We start from the raw sequence: 25,299 nt of genomic DNA, 5'->3' as shown, positions 1-25,299 counted from the left end.
TGCGGAGACCCTGATGCTTCCTTCTTTCATCTACTGTGGAGCTGTCCCCAATTACAGACTCTATGGCAACAGGTAGTCACATTTCTGCATGACAAAATGGGGTCTCCTCTACAACTCTCTCCTAAGGAGTGTCTCCTGGGGGTCTATCCGGATGGAGAGATGCCCAAATCCACTGTCATATTTCTTCAGGAAACTTTGTTTATAGCACGTAAATTGATAGCCAGGCGGTGGATGAGACCTACTCCTCCTACTCTAGGATTGTGGATTAAGGAAATTAATAGTGTCATCCCATTATATAAACATAGGGGTTGCCCTCAGAAGTTCAACAAGATTTGGGACAAATGGGTGCAGTGCCCTGATACGGCTCAGTAGTGAAGTGGGTAACTACTTTATGCTGACCGCCCCTGTTAAATCAATATTGTCTGCTTGAGTGTTGGGCCGAAAGAAAGTAACTGACTACTGCCTTATTTTTACTATGTCTGTTCTGTTTCTAAGTGTTAATCACTGTGTATATTTGTATTTTTGTACCCCTGTGTGTTATGAATCTGATCGAAGTTTCAATGCACGGTTTATTTTTGTATTGTACCAAAAGTTTCAATAAACCTCACTGTTTTAAAAAAAAAAAAAAAAAGACTCACACCACACAACGTACGTCTTTCAGGTACGATGGTAGATTTAGGTAGATTATCTATCCTTTAACAGTGTAGGAATCACAGATTAAGACAAACCTCTATCCTTCACCACTTGGCTCTCAACAGCCAAGCCGTTAAAATCAGCAACTGTAAAGCAAGATGAAAGATTGGCCCTTGGGACAGCAGATGTTCCCTGAGAGGAAGTCTCCAAGGAGCATCGGCGACCAGCCGTACCAGATCGGAGTACCAAGACTGGCAAGGCCAGGCTGGAGCCAGTAGAAAGACCGGAATCCTTTGCTGCCTCAATCCTGCACAGGAGTCTTGGCATAAGTTTGAGAGGGGGAAAGGCATAAATCAGACGATACTGACGCCAAGGAGCCACTAATGCATCTGCGGCGTCGGCCAGAGGATCCTGAGACCATGCGCAAAACCTCTGTACCTTCCATGGAATATGTACAGCAGAGAGGGCTGGAACGATCCTTCTGCCCACCTTAGAATGCCAGCTACTTCCCGATCCACCATGTGCCCCCATGGTGATTGACAAAGGGCACAGCCGTGTCATTGTTCAATTGAATTAGTATCGGACACCCCTGAAGACGAATTGTCCAATGGTCCAGACAAAGACTGATCCCTTGCAGTTGCAGTACATTGATCGGCAGTCTGAATTCTCTTCCTAAGCACAAGTTGTGCGGAGGGCGCCCCCCGCACCCGGATAGGCTGGCATCCTTGGTGAACACCGCCCAGTACAGGGGGAGAAGGATTTCCCTGTCAAAGTGCCGGAGAACAAGATTACCTCTAGAGACTGTGGATTCTTGTCCCATTTCACCACAATCTCTTTTTGCAGAGATCTCGTGTGGAACTGTGCAAACGGAACCGCCTCAAAGGTAGACACCATACAAGCCCAGAGGGATGACCATCTGCTGGAAAACAGAAGCTGAATTGCTTCCTGCAATTTCTGGAGTTTTTCCAGAGGAAGCAACACTCTGGCTGAGGCCGAATCCACCCAGATAGTCCAGTTTTGTGAACGGAACCAGAGCAGACGCCTGAAGGTTCAGAATCCAACTGAACCCCCTCAAGACAGAGATCGCAGAGTAATCTCCAAGGCATCCATCAGAGCAGTCGGAGACTCTGCTCGCAGAAGAAGATCGTCCAGGTACCCAAGTACCGCGATCCCCCACTGACGCAACAATGCTAGCATCGGGGCCAACACTTTGTGAAAATCCGAGGAGCGCAGGCAAGACCAAAGTTAAACACCACAAACTGATAATGCTCCTTCCCCACGGCAAAGCGCAGGAAGCACTGGTGACCGACACATATTGGAATGTGAAGGTAGGCGTCCTTGATGTCGATAGAAGCGAAAAAATCCCCTAGATGTAGGGACGCCACTACCAAGCAGATGCACTCCATTTGGAACTTCTGTACCCGCACAAGGCAGTTTAGCGCCTTGATGTTGTCACGTACCTGATCCGAAGCCGGAGTGTAGAGAGGGCTCCCCCTTGCGGCTAGGTGCAGAGCACCCCTGGAAGTGGGACAGGGAGTGCTGTGCCCGAAGTTGCACGGGTTGCCGGTGTTCTAAAATTTTGTCGGACCCGTGAAAAAATCGGACCTCGTCACTTCCGGTGACAGAGCGTCACAAAACAGTTGATAGGAGTGGTCCGTGCGCATGCGCAGAAGACATTTTTCGAGGTTTGGCAAAATTATAACAGAGAACGGACAGCTGATTGTGAGAAGGCGGGGCTGAGGTGCGACGGGACCGAGGCACATATGCAGAGCTGGTGGAGGAGGCGGGACGGAGGTGCGGCCGTGTAATATATGCAGGACTTAAGCGATTCCCTGTTTTATTATCTTTAGTAATTATCGTATTATTTATCCTTCGGATTTCATGACATTTAGTATTTCTATAATGCAAAATAAGAAATAGTAAATGTAATGAAATCCTAAGGATAAATAATACGATAATTAGTAAAGATAATAAAACAGGGAGTCGCTAAAGTCCTGCATTTATTACACGGCCACGCCTCCATCCCGCCTCCTCTATTCAGCTCTGCAGATGACGCGGCGGTGTCTTCCGTCCAACCTCAGCCCCGCCTCCTCTCATTCAACTGGTCGCTCTGTGTTATAAGTTTACCAAACCAAGATAATGTCTGGTGCGCATGCGCACTTGAGACTCCTATAACCGGAAGTGACGAGGTCCGATTTTTTCACGGGTCCGACAAAATTTTACAACACCGGTTGGGATGACCAGATGGAAGCAGGAACAAAGCTTGTTGTGAAGTTCCAAGCAGGTCCAGAACACTTTGGCAAGCCAGGCAGTAGCAGGATGCAAACAGGAACAGACTGGGAGTATGCTGTAGAGAAGTCAAGAGCCAAGCCGAGGTCAAGTATAGGAGCAGACAACAGGAAACCAGGAGTAAGCCAAGGGGTCAGGAGCCAGGAGAAACAACGTCAGACAGTCCGGGTCGGCAACAGGGAATCACGATCAGCAGGTTACAAGGCACAGGGAACACGGGAGGCTGTTGATCATCCAGCAACTTGTTGTTGAGATTGCTGGCTTTAAATAGGCCGTTTAGCGCCAAGCGCCATTACGCACTTGCGTATGCGCGTGCGCATTGGCGCACGCACATTTCGGACTGCGTTCGCCCGTGATTGGGCGCGCATGCGTGTTCGCGCCAATGCGCGAACTCGCTGATTGGCAATGACGTTGGTAGTGCCCTGACAGATGTCTAGAATTGGACCTACCTTGCCTTCCTTCCAGGGAACTGTAAACAGGTTTGAGTAAAACCCCAGAACACATTCCGAAGCCGGAACCGGGAAAATCACCCCATGAAGTAACAAGTCTTGCACTGCCCCAAAATGACCCCATAAGTGATCTGGGGACAAGTGCAGGTTGGAAGGTAGGAACCTTTCTGGAGGAAAGAACCGAAACTGGTTCTTGTAGCCAGACTGAAAGACTTTGTGGACCCACTTGACCTATACCAAAGAGGTCCATGGATCCGGAAATCAGCAAAGACTTCCTCCCACCCCAGAAACGGGTGAGGGTTACCCTTTATGCAGAGGAAGCCTTGTCCGCAGGTCTGGAAGAGCCCCTCGTGGCTTGCCAGACCAGGTCCTCTTGGAACCCCTGGGGGAGGCCCTGAAGGACTTTTATCCCTTGGGGGACGAAAAAAGGCCTCTTTAGAGCCGGGAAGAATGGACCACATCTACTAATGATGCCATCCAAGGAAGCTTGCCATCCAAGGAAGCTCCAAACAGGCGATCCCCCACAAAGGGGAGATCAGATAAGGCCTTCTTAGAGCTCTGGTCCACAGACCAGCATTGTCAGTCAGATAGGATGCCAAAGGACCACTGCTGATACAGACAGCCTAAAATCAAAGAAGCCGCATCCAAAGAGGCATCACAGATAAACTGTAGTCCCTGGATCAACTGTTCTGCCAGCTCCGTAAAGGCAGGGGGAAGCCCTTTCCCCTCCAGGTCTCGGCGTAAAAGTTTAGCCCACTCGCCAGAGTTTGCGACACCAAGGCAATAAACCTGTGGTGCCAAAAGGACCGGCGCCTCAGATGCAGCATCTCAGCCATGTTTAAAATGTTCCACTCTGACACAATCAGTGCATCCGCCAGTGCCTTTTCATGCATAGCTAGAGGAGCAGAGGAACCATCCTCACTGTCTGAGCACTCAGGGTGCGTGGACGCAGACCCAGTAGGGTAACTCGCGCCCAAAACCGATTCAGGATGTGATGGACAGATGAGGCAGGGGTGGGAGGTGGACGCTATATACTAAGGTCACCCGGAAAAAACAACAATCAAGGGAGGGCTTCCGACTGCAATCCCACAAGGGGAACGCCTACCCAGGGTCCACGAATGGACCCCCCACTGGACCCCGCAAAAAACAAGAGGGTTACCCTTCGAGCCCCTCCAAAGAGGCCCACACAATAGGAAATAGCCCTTTTTAAAGGGGGCCGCCCGCCGTGATGCGTACGCGCAGGTCCTGATGGTCCCGCACCGCTAAAAGGGGTAGGTGCTAGGGATCGACCGATTATCGGAAACACCGATATATCGGGGGCCGATATGCACTTTCCCCGATATATCGGAATCGACCCCTGAGGTTACCTTTATTGCCGATATCTAGGGAAAGTGCTTGTACCGTGGTGATGCCTGCAGCTAGAGGCATCACCCCGGTACCGGTGTCCATAGCTGACGGTCGGCTGACTTGTAATGACAACCGATGCGGCTGAGAAGCCACTCGGCTCTTATTACAAGGAGCGGGGGGACGTCCCTCCCACCGCCTTCCGCGGCTCGCCCGGGTCTCCCGTCTCCATCTCAACTCGGCGCTGAATTAAAAAAACTGACAGCATTCACAACAGCCAAACTTGGCGTTTTGAATGCTTTTCGGTGCCAAGGAGGGGTTTGGGGTCTTTTAGACCCCCAGATCCCTCCACAAGGAGTACCTTTTTTACACGTCCGAAAATATCGGCAGATATCGGCCGATACCGATTTCCGATGACCAAAATATCGGTATCAAAAAAACGATATCGGTCGATCACTAGTAGTTGCCCTCCACAATATTGGCATCATGGTTGCCATCAAAAATTAAACTGCCCCCACAGCGCCACCCCGTCCAAGGGAGGTGCCAAGCTGGCCGCATGGTTAAGTAGGCCGCAAGACGCAACCCTAATTTGTGTGGAAGCCCAGCAGCAAGTGCACTCATCCCAGCCTGGCTCACTGGGGCTCTCCCACTCAGGGGTAGATGCCCAAATGAAGGGTAGTGGGTTTAGCCATCCTCACTGGGGCCGCCCTACATAGCCCCCCGACCAGTAGGCTGCAAAGGCATGGCCTAAGCCTGGGGAAGGATCCGGCCGCGTGAGGCGTGGACCCGCGGATGCCAAACTATCCGCTTCCCCAGCCCAACAACTGCAGCAGTGAGCCCAGAGGAGATCCCTGTCCTAATCACCAACCCCCAGGATAGCAGGGGAACCCTGCTCAACCCCCCATTGTGCACCAAGAAAAACCTGGTCAGCAGCAACTCCAAACAAGCCCCCTTTAGGAGCATGTGGCAAAAGACAGCTCATAACCTCATCCGGGGGGGGGAGGGGGGCCTGAAGACCCACAGTGACCACCACATTTTTAGAGGGCTGGGGAGGGGACTCGGGGGTCCCACTGTCCCAGGGAGGGGTCCATGTCCACCCCAAAATCCTCCAGGGGTAAAGGGGGGACAGCTACTTACCATACCAGGAACAGGGAGGGCACCGCTCCTGACAGACCACTGCTCCATCGGGATGTGGGTGGCTGTCGGCCAGGAGGAACACTGCGACTCAGGCTGAGGCCAGGTCATATGCGCCCTTGCAAGACGTCTAACTCGCAGGCCAGCCCCCGTCCGGTGGAGCTATGTCGCGGCTGACCTAGCACAGAGCTGAGGCCTGCACACGCTCGCTGGTCAGACTGGGGGGACCCCTCTGGATCTAGATTTTCCAGTCCATCACTCAGTCTGGCAGTTGATAGTAGATTCTCACAGGAACAAAATAACAAAGATGGGAAAAATCCATTTAAAAAGAAAAAATTGCCAGGACCAGAGATCCCAGCAAGGAACGAGATCCTTAAACCTGACTAGACAGAAAAAAATTGAGTGCCTATAGCTGAGTGTGGGTGTTTATCCCCTGGGACTGCCCATAGGTGTAGTCAAGCTTTTTCCTGCCTAGTGTCCTACTCCTGTAGGGGGCAGTATAACACAGAGGCTAGAGAAAATATGTTTTATGTTAGGTATTCAGGCAGGCAGGTCTGTCAAAGAGTTATTTTCAAGATTACTGAAGCTGCCTAACCACTTGCCAACTGCCCGCCCGCAACTTACTGTGGGCGAGTGGCGGCTGTAGGCAAAATGATGTACCTGTACACTGCTGCCTACTTCTGGGTGTAGGGCGCGAGCATATGGGTGTGGGGGTGTTTTTCAGCTGCAGGGACAGGACGACTGGTTGAAATCGAGGGAAAGATGAATGCGGCCAAGTACAGGGATATCCTGGACAAAAACCTTCTTCAGAGTGCTCTGGACCTCAGACTGGGCCGAAGGTTTACCTTCCAACAAGACAATGACCCTAAGCACACAGCTAAAATAACGAAGGAGTGGCTTCACAACAACTCCGTGACTGTTCTTGAATGGCCCAGCCAGAGCCCTGACTTAAACCCAATTGAGCATCTCTGGAGAGACCTAAAAATGGCTGTCCACCAGCGTTTACCATCCAACCTGACAGAACTGGAGAAGATCTGCAAGGAGGAATGGCAGAGGATCCCCAAATCCAGGTGCGAAAGACTTGTTGCATCTTTCCCAAAAAGACTCCTGGCTGTATTAGATCAAAAGGGGGCTTCTACTAAATACTGAGCAAAGGGTCTGAATACTTAGGAACATGTGATATTTCAGTTTTTCTTTTTTGCAACAATGTCAACAATTCTGTGTTTTTCTGTCAGTATGGGGTGCTATGTGTACATTCATGAGGAAGAAGAATGAACTTAAATGATTTTAGCAAATGGCTGCAATATAACAAAGAGTGAAAAATTTAAGGGGGTCTGAATACTTTCCGTACCCACTGTATATCCCATAGATGGTAGGCTCTATAACTTTTATGCAAACCAATCAATATGCACTTATGGGGATTTTTTATTATCACAGACATGTAGCAGAATACATTTTGACCAAAACGTATGAAGAAATTAGATTTTTGATTTTTTTTTTTTTTTTATTGGATTGTTTTATAGCAGAAAGAAAAAAATACTGTTGTTTGTTTTTTCCAAATTTTCGGCATTTTCTTCATCTATATCGCAAAACAAAATAAAACAACTCATTGCTGATCGAATACCACCAAATAAAAGCTCTGTTTGTGTGAAAAAAAAATAATATAAATTTGGTTTGGGTACAGCTTTGCATGACCGCGCAATTACCAGTTAAAGTAGTGCAGGGCTAAATATCAAAAAATGCCCTGGTTATGATTGGGGTAAAATCATCCGGAGCTGAAGTGGTTAAATTTGGTCTGGACATCTATGCTTAGTTGACCTCTTGTATATAAAAGGGATAAACTATACTACCATTTTGTTTCACGTTACCATGGCAGTGCATAGAATTTGGTTATTGTAGATTTATGAATTTGGAATTCACTGGTATTATAAGTGGAAAGACAAATAAAGAGACAGTAAACCTCTAAGGCAGACTTGTCATATGGTTTGTGATGTCAGTTCTTCTACAATGACAAGGCCACAGAAGATGATTTCACTTTGAGACTTACCTGACTTTCTGTTCCATCTTCAGTAGGTTCATACAGGTCACTGATTGCAACAAACCTGTAACAAAAATTAAAAAACACAAACTTTACTATTGCCTAAATTTACTGATGACGCTTCTGGCTTAAGAATAACCAAGCACTGTGACTCCTCAAACAAATCATGTAGAGGCACAGGTTAGAACGCTGCAAAGACTATTTGTTTTTTAGTTCACACTATCATTTCCAAAAATGTTAAAAGTTTTCTGGTTTCAGTGCCTTTTGTTTAAGGCTCCATGCACACTAGCATTTTTTTTTAAGCTCCTAGAACCAAAATAGTGTTATCCTAGGTGTCCACTCTGTCTGGTCCCATTTGGCGCTTTTCCACTGCATGGAACCGAACGGTTTGGCTCGCTTTTGCGCTTTTCCACTGCATGGTACCGCATGGTATGTGTTAGAACGGTTCGGTACGGTACGGCGGCGCTTTTCCACTACATGGTATGGCTCGTTACGGCTCACTTAAACAGTACACCTCGGTTGGGGTTTCAAGCGGGCCGTACCGATACCATATCCCACAATCCTTTGCATGCAGCATTGATTGTTAGTCACTACTAGCCACTGATTGATCAGAGAATCATTGTAATACCACCCACTTAGTACTAAGTACTACAACAGTGGAAAAGCAAACCGAGCCGAGTAGAGCCTATATAGTGCTGAAAGGTGCCGACTCGTACCACGCAGTGGAAAAGCAAACTGAGCCGAGCTGGGCCAAGCAGTGCCGAGTAGAGCCGAGCCGGTACTTGCAGTGGAAAAGTGCCAATTGAGACTTTACAGGAATTTGTGCAAAAATTTAATGTCAACACATTGAATTTATATTTTACATTAATATATGACATGCAACAAATTTTCCTTTCTGGATCTCAAGATTTACAAGGGATCCAATAACCGGCTACTACACTTTTATCGGAAGCCCACAGCCACTAATGCTATATTACATGCAGTGAGTGCTCATCCCAGACATGTTATTCAGGGCATCCTGCTTGGACAATATTACAGGATTCGTAGAAATTGTACAGAATCTGACTGTTTTGAACAGGAATCACAAAGACTATGGCAGAGATTTTTGAATAGAGGCTATAGTCAGAAAAGTGGTAAACGTGCCCACAAAAAGGGATGGTCCACATGATCTTCTTCTGTTTCAGGGAGAAAAAGATCTATCTACAAACCAAACTAGATTGATCACCAAATTTAATGCTCAGGCCGCACAAGTCCGGAGCACCCTTGATAAACATTGGCATATCCTCGCTGAGGAGGATATACTTAAATAATTTGTTGAGTCAAAACCGGCTATTACTTATAGACGGAACCAATCTATTAAGGATCTAGTTACCTCGAGCCATTATCTAAGATTAGGCAGAAGAGACCCCTGGACCAAACTCCCTTTGGGGACCTTTCCCTGTGGTAATTGTGAATATTGCCCATTTATTGCTAGGAAATCATCTCAAACACTCCCTACGGGCAAATCTTTCTCCCCACAACACTTTGTATCATGCCAGACAGTAGGCATATTGTATATTATGAAATGCAAGTCAGGCGTTTTATGTAGGAAAAAAAACAAACGTAAATTTTGGGAACACATATGGGATCATGTCATATTTGCTAGATGAGGTGATTTGGAGAATCATGTGGCTCGCCATTTTGCTCAATCCTATGATTACAAGATGGAGAGCCTACAGTTTTTTGCCCTGGAACGTATCCACCTGCATCCGCGTGGTGGACAAATCTGAGTTATTCTGCAGCGCAAATGCAGGTGGATTTTTAACCTAAATGCAAGTTCTAATGCTGGCCATCCACTAGCCGAAAGATCGTTTGAAAATCTGTGATTTGGTCAGATCGTTTGTTTTTCGTCCAGTTAATGGGCACAAATAGAAAATCGTTTTTAACTTTTCAGAGCTGAAAAATCAAAGGAACAGTTTTGAAAATCCGCCGGCCGAACGATAAACAAACAATAAATTTAAAGGTTAATGTCTTTCTCGGCCGACCTGTTTGCACTATGCATATGTGACAAACTGAACGAAAAACGGATTCATTTATGTCCATTGAACGATTTATCGTTCGAAATTTGGTCATAAAATGATGCCACGATCCTCTGCTCTCACGGCTTATTTTTAATTTTTCGAAAATGAGTTTGCCCGATATTTCGGCTAGTGTATGGCCAGCATAAACCAGGGCTAAATGAGAAAAAAAAGCTTTGTGCCATTTTTGGATAATTAACAAAACGGGTCTATATATGCCATTTGTATATGGGTTTTTTTTCCCTCACATTTTTTTATTAGATGGTGGCTACTGGCTATCCACCGGTTCATCCTCGTTCAATTTTAAAAGACTCTTATTTTTTATTTGTGAATACATATGTCCCAACTGTGATCATGGCTCTATGAGGCAGATAATGGATCATATTTTTGATTATCTATATTTGAGGTATTATATATTATTTCTTAATTCCTGTTTCTTATCATGCTTTTGTGGCTTTTTTTTTTTTTTAAAAAAAGGAAAAATATTTTCTTTTTCCCTTCCTCTTTCTGCCTTAATTTCCCCTTGGTGTCTCCATGTTGTCCTTTATCTGGTATCATTCATTCATTTATAATTTATATATTTTTCTTTCTTCTTTGATTTTGTTAATTGAATTTGATTTTTTTATATACTTCATATAATTTGTTATGCTATGTTCGTTTTGAATTATGTTTAGAACACATTCTGTATGCTGTTTATTCGTTTAATAAAACCAGATACGTGGATCCTGAAGAAGATCCAGATTCTGGCGAAACGCATTGATCCAGATCCATATGTACTTATCCACGCATTTTCCTACACTGGATGATCATGATACTTGTTTGCTATAACGCTCTCAATATATTGAAAATTTACTGTACATGTTTTTTTAAATATTTTTTGTACTAACAAATTGGATTCTGATTTCAGTAGATCAGACATACTGACAATGAATTTTGCTTTATTCAGAAAGGCCATGTGTTGTGTGTCAGTGAAGGAGCCGCATTCAGGAAAATAGTGGTGTCAGCGTAAGAGCTTGCTCTGGAAGAAGGAACAGTTATCCACTTGAGAGGAATTTGCAGCTTCCTCATGGCTTGCACCAGAATTGTCATTATTTGTCCAATGTGCTCCCAATCCCAAGCTCCCATAATCTGCTAATACTAAGTGAGGATCTTCCCATGTGGGACAATCATGGAATGGATGCCGACTGATGGGATTTAGCATGTCCAGTGTGAAAAACTTGCAATAACCCAGGACTAACTGCGTTCCTATGGCTGTGTCTTTGAGGTATCTGGCAACAGGTGTGAATGCCAATTTTAAATAGATGAGCACTATACAAATGTTATCTATAAGGCCAAATCAAGCGAGACAATAAAAGTTAGGGAAGAAATACTCAAAGTATAGATTACCCCATAACCTATGCCTTCAAAACTATTTGTGTGCTTAGCACCGCGGTGTGTTTTGTAGGATGAAAGGATATAATGTAGTAAGTACTACAGATCAAAGAAATGATCCAACAAGACAGGTATAGCCAGGAACCGATGTGTAAAGGTACAGGGAAACCCTGTCTTAGCTTGTCTACTTCACTTGTGTTATCCAGGGTCCAGGCTTCGCCCGTCATGGTAAAAATGCCCCTGAAGAAGTCTTAGGATAGGAAATATAGGCCATAGGAAAGAACCACGGCCCTGGACCTGCATAGCACCTTGCAGCTAACCCACTAGTTGCATCCTTACCAAGGTGAGCATCAAACACAAGATCCAGTGACCTAAGCAAACATTACAGGCCTGCTCTGATCCCACAGGGACTGGGCATGTTTCCCAACATATAATAAGGGTAAGCAATCTGGAAACTGCTAGTGTGCTGCAAGGCAAAACGCAGTCAGATCTTGATAGAAGTGACGTGACAGTCAAAGAAGAAAAAGAAAGCTTTTGAAAAATAGGCAAAAATCTTCTACAACAGAGGGGGGTCTATAAGCTAGGGACCCTAGCAAAAACTGGAGCCTCAAAAAGTAGGCGGGGTTATATGGGTACAACACTTTTGTCCAATCGCCTGAAGGTAGCAACATATAACCCATGGTCCGAGAATCAGCCACGGTTGTCTTTGACCATGGGTGTCCTGTACTGTACAATTAAGATTCTGGCTTGCATTTCACTTCTAGGGTACATTTACAACAGATGGCAATAGTTTATTGTGCAAATTTACACTTTGATAACTTTTTATTAAGGGCTCCATTGATTAAAATGACAATTTTAGCACACGAGATGCAGTAGGCAGAATGCTTTGCCAACACGTCAGCTCAGTGTGTTATCCCTGGTTTACACCAGTACAGCTTTGAATTCGCACTGAAGTAGTGTGATTTCAAAGCCGCTGAAAAGTACAATTTCAAAGCCACCGAACCGTGTGATTTCAAGTGTGGCTTGCTGACATCTGCGCAACTTCATTTACACAAATTTCAATGCAAGTCGCACGTGAAATTGCACAGAAATAGTGCAGGAACCTTTTCAAAGTGGCATAGACATGAGTAACAGTGATTTGAATGGTTCCATTGTTGGCAAAGGGGTGCGACTTGTCATGTGTTTCATGACAAATTGCACTGGTGTGAACCAGGCTAAGTGTGAATGTGAACTTTTTAACTATAGATTCTAACAACACATAAATTCCACTTAACAAAATAAAACTGCAGAGGCACTCCTAGGGTGAGGCAGCCTTGAAAGGATAACTTCATCTTTTCAGAAAAAATTATAAATGCACATCTTTTTGCAGGTAAAAAAAAAAAATAGAATTTTTGTAAGAACTTACCGTAAAATTATTTTCTCTGAGTCCTCTGACAGACGCAGCCACTTCATAGTTTCCTCACAAATGGGTAATGTGCCCTCTACAGGAGTAAGACTAGGCAGTGAAACTCATAGAAAAAACTTTTCACTAGACACACCCTTAGGGGCTGTCCCTTCAGACATTACCCCAGACAAATCGTGCTTACTAATCCGTTTTGTAACAAGCAGTGAAGGAAAAGACAACCAACCCCAAAATAGAGGGGCGGGGGCTGCGTCTGTCAGAGGACTCAGAGAAAATAATTGTACGGTAAGTTCTTACAAAAATTCTATTTTCTCTTATGTCCTCTGACAGACGCAGCCTCTTCATAGTTTCCTCACAAATGGGACATCCCAAAGCAGTGTAGGCATGAGGGGTGGGAAGAAACGCAACCAGAAAAACGGTAATGATCACTCAAGGCCAGAGAAAACGTAGCCAACAGGGCAACAGAAGCTCAACCAACAGGAGCTAACCCCAAAACAAAAATTCACCCCACGAAGAGAAAACCACATCTCTTCAGCAAACAGCAGCCTGCAAAACTCTGCAGCCAAAGGGAGCATCCGAGGATGCCATCAAGTCAATCTTGAAGTATTTAGTAAAAGTGTGCACAGACAACCAGATCGCAGCTTTACACACATGAGCCAGAGAAGCCTGATGGCGAAAAGCCCAAGAGGCACTCATAGCTCTCGTTGAATGTGCCCTCACAGGGAAAGGAGGCACCTGACCCTTTAGTGAATAGGCCTGAACAATAGTCTGTCTGATCCATTTGGAAATGGTTGCAGCGGACACAGTCGAACCCTGACGAGGTCCCTCATTCTCAAAGAAAAAATAAAAACTGAGACCGTAGTCCCAGCAGGGAAAAACTAGGTCCTACTCCTAAAACTAGACAGCAAGAAACTGATTAGCCAGCACGATGTGTCTGGGGTAATGTCTGAAGCGACAGACCCTAAGGGTGTGTCTAGTGAAAAGTTTTTTGAGTTTCCACTGCCTAGTCTTACTCCTGTAGAGGGCGCATTACCCAGTTGTGAGGAAACTATGAAGTGGCTGCGTCTGTCAGAGGACGTAAGAGAAATGTGCATTTATTTATTTTTTGTTGCAGGAGCCTGTAAAGCCTTGCACCAGCGATCAGCAGATCGCTGATGCCATGCAGTTCTTCTGTAGACCTGTCAGTGTATCTGCTTCTCCATACCTCTCACGAGGAAGCCGATACATGCTGACAGGACGAATGAATGAACTACCACAGCGCCGTGGTGGTTCATTGAAAACTACAAGCTGACAGATGCAAAGGCCTTGTACCTTGGAGCTTGTCGTTTTCCATTCGCAGAGCACTGTGAATGAAAGACGCAGCCGGGTGGGCCACAGTTTTTTCTTTTTTTTTCAATTTGAGTTAGCGGGTGGAGAAGAACCCCCGCTAGCTGGCACAGCGGGGATCGGGGAGTTATGGGGGCTGGTGTATTCATAACATCCCCCCCCCCCCCCCCCAATATGGGTGAAAGGTGAACTTATGCTTTAATTTCTTGCAGAGGAAAATAGAAGTTACTTAGAAGCTGCAGGGTGACAGGTCTGTGTTATTACTCAACTCCTTTAGGGCATGTGTCAATGGAACTGCTGGTCTTACTGTACAAGTCAATGGGGCGTAAAAGCAGCTTGAAGGAAGGTGATCCAGCTTAGAAGGCCAAATGCAGGTCAGAAGGAGTTCAACTACAGGTCAAATGCACGTCAATGAACTCTGATCTCAAAAGAATCTTAAACTGATGTCAAATGTAGGCTGAGTGCCCTTTAAAGGAAGCTGCATCTACCCATCAACAAACACAAGCCCTTCTTAAGGTTTCCCTGCTCCGATAGCACATGAGAGTACTGTAATTTAGTATGGGAAGAGAGCAGACACAGATTATATAGACTGAGGTTGTTAGTTACTGGACAGCTATGACTGAATACTAGCTGCTCTCTATTACAACAAAAGGAGGTTAAAGTGTTCACTGGTTATATTTAATGATTAGGCAATACTTATTTCTGCAAGTTTATGAATGCACATTGCACAGTGACAATCACAGATTTTAGGAAAAAGTCTTTGCAAACGTCATGTAGATTCTTACTTTTGGTCTATAGGCTCCAGCAGCTCTAGTGCTGGCTCAATCTCTTTCTCGGGCTCCTGTGTCTCCACCGTGGTGCTGACGATAGCAATATACTTTCCTTGTGCGGCCACATTGTGTGCATACGAGATCATACACACATAGATGTCTGCATTGAAACATAAGCACAAAGTTTCCTTTTTATTGATTATCTAATCCTCATGAGTCTGTATAATTGACAACTCCACCACTGTTGTATTGGTCTCACCTGATTTCCTGTTGACCTGGTTCTGTGGAATGATGATTTGGCAAGAGTTGGCATCGTTGGTGTTTTTGATGGGATGACTCAAGATGCAGATGACGCGTATTACCTGACCAGCCTTGCGTACTCGGTCAGAAATGTAGCTGGGGTCGCAAATCAGTTGCTTGCAACGTGCCACCTACATGAGACAGGCATTATGTGATAGTTACATTCCCTTACTCTTGAAAGAAGCGTCTCAGATCTCACCAGATGTCTACACACTGCCCAGAAACCCCCAGATATATGTATTGATTTTAAAAATATAGTAAATTAGCACTCTGTAGCAAATTAATCTGGAACAAAGAGCATGTACTTTGGCGGGGGGGGGGGGGGGGGAGATCAAAGTGTGCTGAGCTGTCAAGAGAACAACTTCGGCAACTTCAGTACTTGTGAACTTTGAAGGTGAATTTCTCTAAGTGCCTACAGCTATAAATGTTTAAAGCTCATTTCCTGTCTGTTAAAAATATGTTAATACTCGATGACCATGGCCATGTCACAAATTCACTTTAAGACACCATTTGGGAACCCACCAGATATTTAGACATTGCTTGGGACCTAACTATGCATCTAACAAGGCTCAAGAACCAAGAACTCACCAGGCTCAGGAAACTATTCAGGAACCCACCACACATTCGGACACTTTTCAGGAACCCATCTGAAGTCCAAACATAGCTTGGGATGTCATCATACATCCATACATTGCTGAAGAACCCAACAGATAACTATATACTAGTCAGAAATTCAATGGGCATACAGTATATACACTGCTCAGTAACTCTCCAGATATGAAGACACTGCTCAGGGATTCAACAGTTGTCCTCGAACTCCCTGTACTATAAAACCCAACAGACCATAACACGCTATTCAGGAACCTGCCATATAATGCTTGGGATCTTATATTTATCTAGACACTTGCCAGATATCCAGTCACTGCTCGAAGATACAACAGGCCTAAAGGCACTGTTTAGAAATTCACCAGATGTCTAGACAGACATATTTCTGAAATCTATGCACAATTTAGCAACCCAGGGCTTGTACCGTTCATACTTATTTAAGGAACTCGCAGACTTTGAAAATGCATATTTAGCCCAAACATTAAAACACCACATTTCAACATCCTACAGTCACTGGTTCAGAACTTACCTCTCCCTCTGACTTTACTCCCACCACCTTTCCTTTCTCCATTACAATCTCATCTACACTCTTGTTTAACATGTATGTTCCACCATAGATTGCGCTCAGCCTGTGAGGATAAACAGAGTAAAAGACTTATTTGATGTCTAGGGAAATTAATGAAATGTCCAGAATAAACAATGACCCTAACAACTGACTAGTTCCTTACAGAAGCTTAAAACCCCACCAATGTTTCATCTTCATATACATTTATTAGACCCAATGTCACCTCACCTAGCAAACCCTTGTGGCAGTTCACCAAGTCCATACAAAGGGTACAGGTAGGGGCTCTTTCCATATCTCGCCAAAGACTCACTGTATAGTTTGATACGATTTATAGTTTCAAGGCAAGGCTGATCCAGATAGCTGAAATGGAAAAAAAACAGATAAGCAATGACCCAAACATAAACTCTATTTATTGGGCATTTCAGTCCCTCCAGGAAAAGTCTGACCCAAAGACTCAACAGGACAAGATACCATGCAAATGCATTATTTTAGAACAGTGTACAAAAATACTTAAAGTGCAACTCCACTTTTGTTAAGAAAAAAACCCTCTGGGTGATCTATGTACATTGCAGGGATTTAACAAACTTTGTCAGATTGCTACCTTTTGTTATATTGAAGAAATAGCTGTTGGTTTGTCTGTGTCCATGTTCTAAGTAAATCTGAATGGGAGTGATTTTGTAATTATCAATCAGCTGCTGCACTTGCAGGACTTTAATAAGGAAAGTTTCAGGGTCTGCGTTCCTTTAGACATGATTTCCCTTTGAGAGTATCTCACCAAAAAGTAAATTTTTTGTTGCAGGGGATGCAAAATCTGACTTGTAAGTGCAGACTTCTGGGAAAATCAGTGAGCCAAGCAGGAAATTATGTTTCTGGGGGGTGTTCTGTATACCATCTGTGTACAGAACGTATCCAGGTAGCCATACTGCATTGAATTTTACCAAAAATTACATTGCTGCAGATTGAAAAGGATTTGTAACTTTTCATAACCTTCAATTACAATATGACTTGTGTCGCAGTTGTATATGCTATGTTATTTATTTTTTTTTTTTTATTTGCTAATTTTTATTTATTTTTTTAAACTAAAGAGGAGATACCCTTCAATGCAGTGGTAAGCTCCGTTTTTTAACTTGTACCTACAGGCAAGCCAATAAAATGGCTTACCTGTAGGTACAGGTAAAGTGGTTGTAAGGGTAGAAGTTTTTTTTTTTATCTGAATGCATTCTATGCATTCAGATAAAAAGCCTTCTATGTGCAGCAGCCCCCCAAATACTTACCTGAGCCCCCTCTCGGTCCACAAGTGTCTCAGCCATCCGGGACTTTCCCTCCTGATTGGGTGAGACACAGCAGTGGCGTCATTGGCTCCCCCTGCTGTCAATCAAAGTCAGTTAGCCAATGTGGAGAGAGAGGGGCCAGGGCCTAACCACGGCTCCATGTCTGAATGGACACATGGAGCTGCAGCTCGGCTCAGGTGCCCCCATAGCAAGCTGCTTGCTGTAGGGGGACTGAGCGGGAGGGAGGGGCCAGGAGCTTTGGCAAGGGACCTGAGAAGAGGAGGATCCGGGCTGCCCTGTGCAAAACCACTACACAGAGGCGGTAAGTATAACATGTTTGCATTTTCAAAGAAAATAAAATGAGACGTTACAATCGCTTTAATATCTCCTAAACGTGCATCATTTAGGAGATACTCACATGTGTAGCAGCCATCGCACGTGCACTGCGCTCTGAATGGACAGCACATTCGAGTGTGTCATCCATTGAGAGTGCTGTGCCACGATCGTGACTCCGACGCATATGCATGGGAGTGATGTCATCACGGCTCACCCATTCAAACAGCTGGCCCCTGTGAACTCGTAAGGAAGACCAGGCGAAGATGTAATCGCTGTCAGTGGTGACAACGTGTCCTTTTTTTTTATTTTTTTTTTTAGGTAAGTCTGTCATACTGTGCTAGTATGCAGTGCATACTAGCACATTATGACGGTAACCAGCAGGGGGACCAGTTTTTTTTTTTACAGTTTACCGCTTTAATAAATCCACCTACTCATCAGTTCGATAAAGGGCCAGAGCATGTCCTGTAAAGTCTATGACGTCCTGGCCTAAGTCGAATTTCTTGTAGACGTCTCTCATGGTTGTGCTCTTGGGATCCACTCCTTCGAATGTTTTTGAGTCATTCTCATCAAAGTTGGCCACAAAAACCAAGAACTTGCGGAAGCGTCGCTTCTCAAACATGCCCATGAGGTCTGCAAAAAAAAAAGTTGGTGGAATGGAATTAAACCTAAGTCCCTACAACAAGTCCCAACCCCCATGTTTTACCCAATATAGTCTGATATAAATTGGCCTTTAATATATTTTTACAAGAACCTAAGAAAACAAAGCTGTATGTGGCTCTCCTATATTAGAGATTTGGGGGTATAATAACAGTTTCAGGAATTTTCCTGATGTTTATTAACAAGATGTTTACTTACTGGATGCCAGAGCCTCAGTCTCGGTGGATGGCACCTTGTAGATCTTCCCTCCTTTGTAGACAAAACTCCCTTCCACCACTTTGAAGTCCAAATAACGAGTAACTTCAGTGTATAAAAGCATCTTTACCAGCTGGCCTAGAAAATTAAGAATAAAACAGGGTTATTATTGTTTCTTTATATTGGGAAAGTTGAATACTCATACTATGTTCTGAGAATACTGTCTCTCTTGCGTCCATAGTTCCCATATTAACCAATTTCTTGGTATACTTACAATCCTGTAATAGAAACATAGCAGGAACTGGGCAGGAAGAGTGCGTTTTGAACTTTTGATCAAGACACAAACATAGTAGATACCTCTGCATATGCTGCACTTCTCCAGCCGCCATATATTTTTAAAACTATGGTTTGTAGTTTTTGGGGCCAGATTTTTAAATAAATAATATTAAGGAAATAGTAAATAGATGTTTTTTTTTAGCATATTGATGCATTATTTATTCCTCCTTTTATAAAAAAAAATCAGTTTTATTAAAGCTGAGTTCCAGTAATTTATTTTGTTTATTAAAAGTCAGCAGCTACAAAAAGTGTAGCTGCTGACTTTTATTAAACAGCCACTCACCTGTCCCACGATCCAGCGGTGTGCTCACCCCAGCTGTGTTGGCCCCATGTCCTCCCTCAGCAACACACCGACATCTTTACTATAAAGCTGCAAGCTGTCATAGCCGGGTGCCCACCGCACATGCGCGAGTGGCGCTGCCCTCTCTGACTGGTCCTGAAGTCTTGTAGGACCTGTCATGTGTTGCAGAAGACTTCGGGAAGAAGAACTTCCGCTTCTGAGCACCTTTATGTCAAGCTACCTCTTGGTTACAAGTCTTTGAACACTTCTACTTATTGTATAAAAAAATAAAAATTATTCAAAATTATTAGTTTAAAAAAAAAAAAAGATTAGAGGTAACAAGTTTGTTTCATTCCTTGACACATCCTGACATTCTGATGCAAGAGAGAGAACATTATGTAGTAAATTCAAATTCCAAACTCGAAGCATGGTTGTCTCATCTCCTGCATTTTACAGCCATGCTGTTATGCCCATTGCCTCCTTGAAATAAGACGTGCTATAAGAGTAATCCCAAGGACAAACAGACATTTAGAGGCTCAGTGTAGTGGGACCAGTAAAACAGGAATTTTTGTACTCACAGTAAAGTCCTTCTGTTGGAGTCCATTAGGGGCACAAGAAGTCATTCATCTTTGGGTATACTGCTGCCCACTGGAGGACTGGACATTGGCAAAAATACTGTAGTCCAGCCCAGAATAACCCCTCCTACTACCAGCATCCTTCAGTGTTATAGCAAAGCTGTACAGTAAGCATGATTAAACACTTTGGGTTGGGACCTGTGTCTCTAAATGAACTCCAAGAATATGATTTTTTTTGGAGTATGAAAACTCTATTATTTTTCTTCTCCATTGATAGGACACAGAAAGCCAATCACCTTTAGAACATCCAAAAGAAGTCAAACTAAGCAGTGGCCAACATAGCAAACAAATACTAATAAAACAACAGAAAGTTAGGGAGTGCCTGCAGCTCCTACCCTGACATTGGCATCAGATAAAGCCACAATGTCCACCTGGTAGAACTTGGAGAACATGTAAACAGAAGACCAGGTTGGCAGCCTTGCAAATCTGGGAAATGGTTGCTTGATGTTAAAAAGCCCAAAAAGCACTCACAGATCTAGAAGTGTGCCTTGTCAGTAAGCTCCTTATGTTGAATCAAGCCCACAAGGGTCTCTTTCAGGCAACGTCCAGTCCAGCAGGGTCCAGATGAGGCACTCCAAAAGCCAGGCTAAGAACAGGTGTGCTAGGTGGCTGCAATTGAATAAACTAGCTCTAGCAGCAGTGTAGAGAACAGTCTTATTTGAGTAGAAAAGAGTAAAAAGAATTAGGCCTCATGCACACTGGACATTTTCGCAGCAGCTTCTAGGGGCTTCAAGTGTTTTTTTTTTTCCCTGCCTCTTAACTCCCCTGCATGTTATCCTATGTGTTCATGCATACATAGGGGTTTATTTACTAAAGACAAATTGACTGCTATTGACCAGTTGCTCCAGAGCTTAGTAAATGAGGTAAAGCTTCACTTTGCAAAGAATACCCAATCACATGCAAGGAAAACGAAAAAGAAAAACAGTATTTTTGCTTGAACATAATTGGATGATGGAAGTCAGCAGAGCTTCTGCTCTTTTACTAAGCTCTGTAGCAACTGCTTTTGTAGAGTGCAACTGAACTTTGCAAAGTGAACAATCTATTTGCCTTTAGTAAATCCACCCTATAGTCTTTTAGCAGCATTTGGGGCAGAGGCTTTTAGAGGCTGGAAAAAAACCACTGCCAGTGTGCCCAGGAGTAGCAGCGTTTTAGCAGAAAGCAGCGCTTTGGCAGCTTGACGCTAGAAAGCGCGCCTAAATGTGCATTAACGCTTAGTATTTGAGCGTTAATTCATTTCAATGGCCAGAGTAAATCATTATTCTGGCCAATGAAATGAATTAAAGCCTAAGCTCTTGACACCTGTAAACGAGCCTAAAAGTTTCTAAAAGCTTTAGAGACTTGTACAAGTGTCAGGCTTTTTTTCTGACAAAATGCTGCTGCCAGGAGGAAGGTTTCTAGGAGAGTTTGCATAAGGTTCTGCGTGCATGAGGCCTAAGGCCCCTTTCACACTAGCCGACCGTTCAGATCCGCCTGTCAGTTTTTCAGGCGGATCTGAACGGATGCCCCATGCATCTCTTTGGGGCATCGGATGTCAGCGGAGACATGCCTGGGGGGACAGATGCAGCATCGGACTGATGCTGCATCCACCTAGGTAAGTATAAATGGGGAACAAAATTGAAACCCCATACTTCTCTTTTAATGACGCTGTACTATGTGATGAACGTGCTACATTTGTCATCTTATGACTATAATACTTACCATTTATTACATTATTAAAGCAATGGTTTTAGGATAATGCATTAGGTCTGTGCACCCTCTCTGTCTTTTTGTGGTTTCACATACACATACTAAGCTGACACTGACCTCATGTTAAAAAAAAGGAAAAAATTGGAGGAAACAAAGTAGTTCCTTTATTGCCCACAGAAACCAATCAGAATCATTCTCACTACTGCAGGAAGGGGGAGGGGGGGAGATTGTTGGACATTTTACTTATTAAAGCTGGATACACACTATCCAACTTTTGTGGTTAGATTTCCTTCAGATTTACCTTTTCTATGTAGTGCAAGGGCCTGCCAGATTGCATACAAATTGAAAGTGTTTAGGTTTGACCTCATAATATATGGTTTTGGTAATGCCCCGTACACACGTGCAGATTATCTGAAGACTTTTGTCTTCAGATTTACCTTTTCTATGTAGTGCAAGGGCCTGCCGGATTGCATACAAATTGAAAGTGTTTAGGTTTGACCTCATATTATATGGTTTTGGTAAGTCTGCAGATAATCTGCACGTGTGTACGGGGCATAAAGGCCCGTACACACGTACCGATCGTCGGCATACAAACGTCGGTGGACGAAGGATCTGCCGATTGTACGCGTGTTAGTATGGTGCCTCCGACAGATGTCTGCGCACAATCCGCGGACAAAAGTCTTTCTTGCAAACATGAAAATTTTTGTATGCCGACACCAGAACGGACGATTGTTCGCCTGTCAGTACACAATTCGGCCGACAGACCGCAGATTTGCAAGACTGGGCATGCTCAGAAAATAGAAAACACAGGGAAAGTTAACCATTACATGACATCACTTCTGCAATCGGCGGACAAAATTCTTGTGCTGTCCTTGTGCTGTCTTTGCACTTTTCAGCAGACACCGACATCCCGGGGAGAAAAGAGGAACATTTGTAAGCCGACCATCGGTACGTGTGTACGGGGCTTTAGTCTAAAGGAAAAAGTCTTCAGAAAATCTTATAGTGTATATGGCCCTTTACTCCTTATCAACATGTGAGTACTTCTGAGAAGTGGATATAAAAGTGAAGTACAACTGAGGAGTATATGTGGATGGACCGTGGATTAGGTGGCAGACAACAAACAGGAAGATTAGTACCCAGAAAATCAACCATTGTTTGCATCACAATTCTTAGAAGCTCCGGCTAAACTGACACACAGCTGCAATCCAGGCGCTTCCTCTTCTGTGGCTCCGATTCAACATTGTGTTCAGATTTTGCTTCCTGTTTTACAACAACATGCAGTCATCATTTTTGTGTTTGGATTACTCAACTTTTTCACAATTGTGGTTAACTGAAAAGCAGACCAAAAGAACATGTTTTTTTTTTTTTTTTTTTTAACAGCTCGGGTATCAGCTAGGGTTCTTATTAAAAGGAGAAAAAGACACATAGGAGGGTATTTACTAAAACTGGAACATTTAGAAATCTGGTGCATGGTGTTATTGAATGACAGGATGAGTATGTTTGACAAAACGTGGGACCCCTGGATAAGGTACCTGGCGGGCCCCTCATAGGGGTGGTCGGGCGCCTCGGTCGCTTTGGACGTGATGTTGGGGAAACTTCCCCCTTAGGGGTGAGCGGGACCTGGGTGTCGACCCTCTATTTTCTCACCAGCCGTTGTTGTTTCTATCCTTTTCCCACTTTCCCACTCCTGCTACCCTCCTCTGCTGTTTCCTCTTTTCTCCCTGGTCTTGTTCTGTTCCCTCTGTTTCTTCTTTTCTTCCTTTGGTACTTTCTGATAGTGCATGGATGACAGGCTACGCCCCCCACTAGTTGAGGGCTTGGTACTGGGGTCGGGGGCCGTCCTCCCCCAGGGGCGCAGTATGTTCCCGTAGGGGCGCCGGGGGGGTTCGGGCCCGGACCGCCTGCCCTTTAGTGTAATATGGAGGGGGCGCTGTCTCTATGTTTTCGCTTCATTTGCTGGATGACCAGCCTGAGCATACAATGTCTTGTACTGATTTGTTGGTTTCTCATTTTTGCTATTGTGACTTTCTGAATTGGCACCGCTGTATTTTATGTATTCCGTGCAGTTTAATGTCTTTAAAGAATATGGTTGAGCCATGTTGGCTCTTTTGTGCGCTGTAAACTCTTTTTCTCACGAAACTCAATAAAAACCATTGAAACTTAGAAATCTGGTGCAGCTGAGCATGGTAGCCAATCAGCTTCTAACTTCAGCTTGTTCAATTAGGTTTGACAATAAGGGTTCTTTCACACGAACGATCCGATCAGATCTCTCTGTCAGTTTTTTAGGAGGATCTGATCGGATCCTCCATGCATCCCTATGAAGCAGTGGATGTCAGCGGAGACACCTCCGCTGACACCCGCATCCGATCCTGTCCATGAAATCCGCACGGATGGAAACCCTATTTTCCATCCGTCCAAGGGATCAGATGAGAGCGGACAGGCGGTCCGCTCTCATCCGATTCCCCCATAGAAAGCAGCTGGGCTCTGACACCTCCCTCTCTGCACACAGAGCTGAGAGGGAGCTGTCACCTGCCTGCTCATCGGGGATCAGTGTATCGATCCCCCACTGAGCAGCACAGAGTCCACCAACGGAGGCGGACCGTGTGAAAGGAGCCTAAAACCTGGAAGCCAATTAGTTTCTATGCAGAGCTGCACCTGATTTTTCACTCTTCAGTTTTAGTAAATTCCCCCATATTGTAGGTTCTGCACCTAACACAGCATCAGATCCATGTTGCCTATACTAGGACAGGGCTTAGCCTCAGAGTCTGGGATGTTAAGGCCTCAATAGCCAAACCAATGCAGGATCAGAGATGGCCACTGAGGAAGCTTTTGTAGCAAATAAAAGTGATAACAGGCATCTTTGGAGTCTTGTTAGGTGAGACTTTTACTGTAAAAAGGCTAGTGGCTTCCTTCTAAATGTATCTTGGGCCCCCTTCACACCATTGCAGTACATTACAGTACGTGTGTTAATTACCGTTGCATTAAAGTGGATATCCACTTTAAAGGAGAAGTTCCGCTTTAAGGACTCATCCCCCGCTCCTCTTGAAGAATTGGCACTTTTGAGAAGCGGGGGAGGGAGTGGGTACCTGATTTTGACAGGTACCCGCTCCCACTTCGGAAATGGAATTTCTCCTCCTCTCTGCAGAAGACTGCATCCACCATTCACAATGCACAGTGCCGCTCACGCATGCATTTTACGCATTTATTTTTTGTACAGGAGACTGGAACTCCTCTTTAAGGCAGTACATTAATTTAGAATGTGCTGCCAGCGCACAGCAATAGGAAAAAACACGACCTGATTCTTGCTTTTAGCAGCAGTGTGGGCCCATCGGCACCTACTGTAATGTACACTGGGGTGCCATTCTTTATGAAAACTGCAAACAGTGCAGCTCGTTAATGCAATGCACAGTAATACGTATGTTACCATGATAAATTGGTATAGAGGGGGGCCTTGAAGTTAAGGCCCGTACACACGTACCGATCGTCGGCAGACGAACGATCTGCCGATTGTACGCTTGTTAGTATGATGCCTCCGACAGCCGTCAGCGCACATTCTGCCGACAAGAATCTGTCATGCAAGCATTAAAATTTTTGTATGCCGACACCAGAGCGGCCGATT

At 44.5% G+C, this 25,299-nt stretch overlaps 1 protein-coding gene across 1 annotated transcript in view; it reads right to left on the bottom strand.

Annotated features, from left to right (window-relative positions):
- LOC309559507 (rab GDP dissociation inhibitor alpha) overlaps positions 1-25,299 on the bottom strand; it is a 57,878-nt gene that overhangs the window by 12,549 nt on the left and 20,030 nt on the right. Inside the window, exons 4-10 of the mRNA XM_082262782.1 lie at positions 18,747-18,881; positions 18,323-18,521; positions 16,513-16,644; positions 16,249-16,348; positions 15,073-15,244; positions 14,829-14,973; positions 7,897-7,951 (exon numbers count right to left, since the gene is read on the bottom strand). Of these exons, the coding sequence (XP_082118908.1) occupies positions 7,897-7,951; positions 14,829-14,973; positions 15,073-15,244; positions 16,249-16,348; positions 16,513-16,644; positions 18,323-18,521; positions 18,747-18,881 (938 nt within the window). The remainder of the gene's footprint in view (positions 1-7,896; positions 7,952-14,828; positions 14,974-15,072; positions 15,245-16,248; positions 16,349-16,512; positions 16,645-18,322; positions 18,522-18,746; positions 18,882-25,299) is intronic.

This window comes from Pelophylax lessonae (assembly GCF_965119305.1).
Source record: "Pelophylax lessonae genome assembly, chromosome: 7".
NCBI classification, from domain to species: Eukaryota; Metazoa; Chordata; class Amphibia; order Anura; family Ranidae; genus Pelophylax; species Pelophylax lessonae.
Note: the sequence above shows the minus strand (reverse complement) of the source record. Positions and strands in the feature narration are given on the sequence as shown.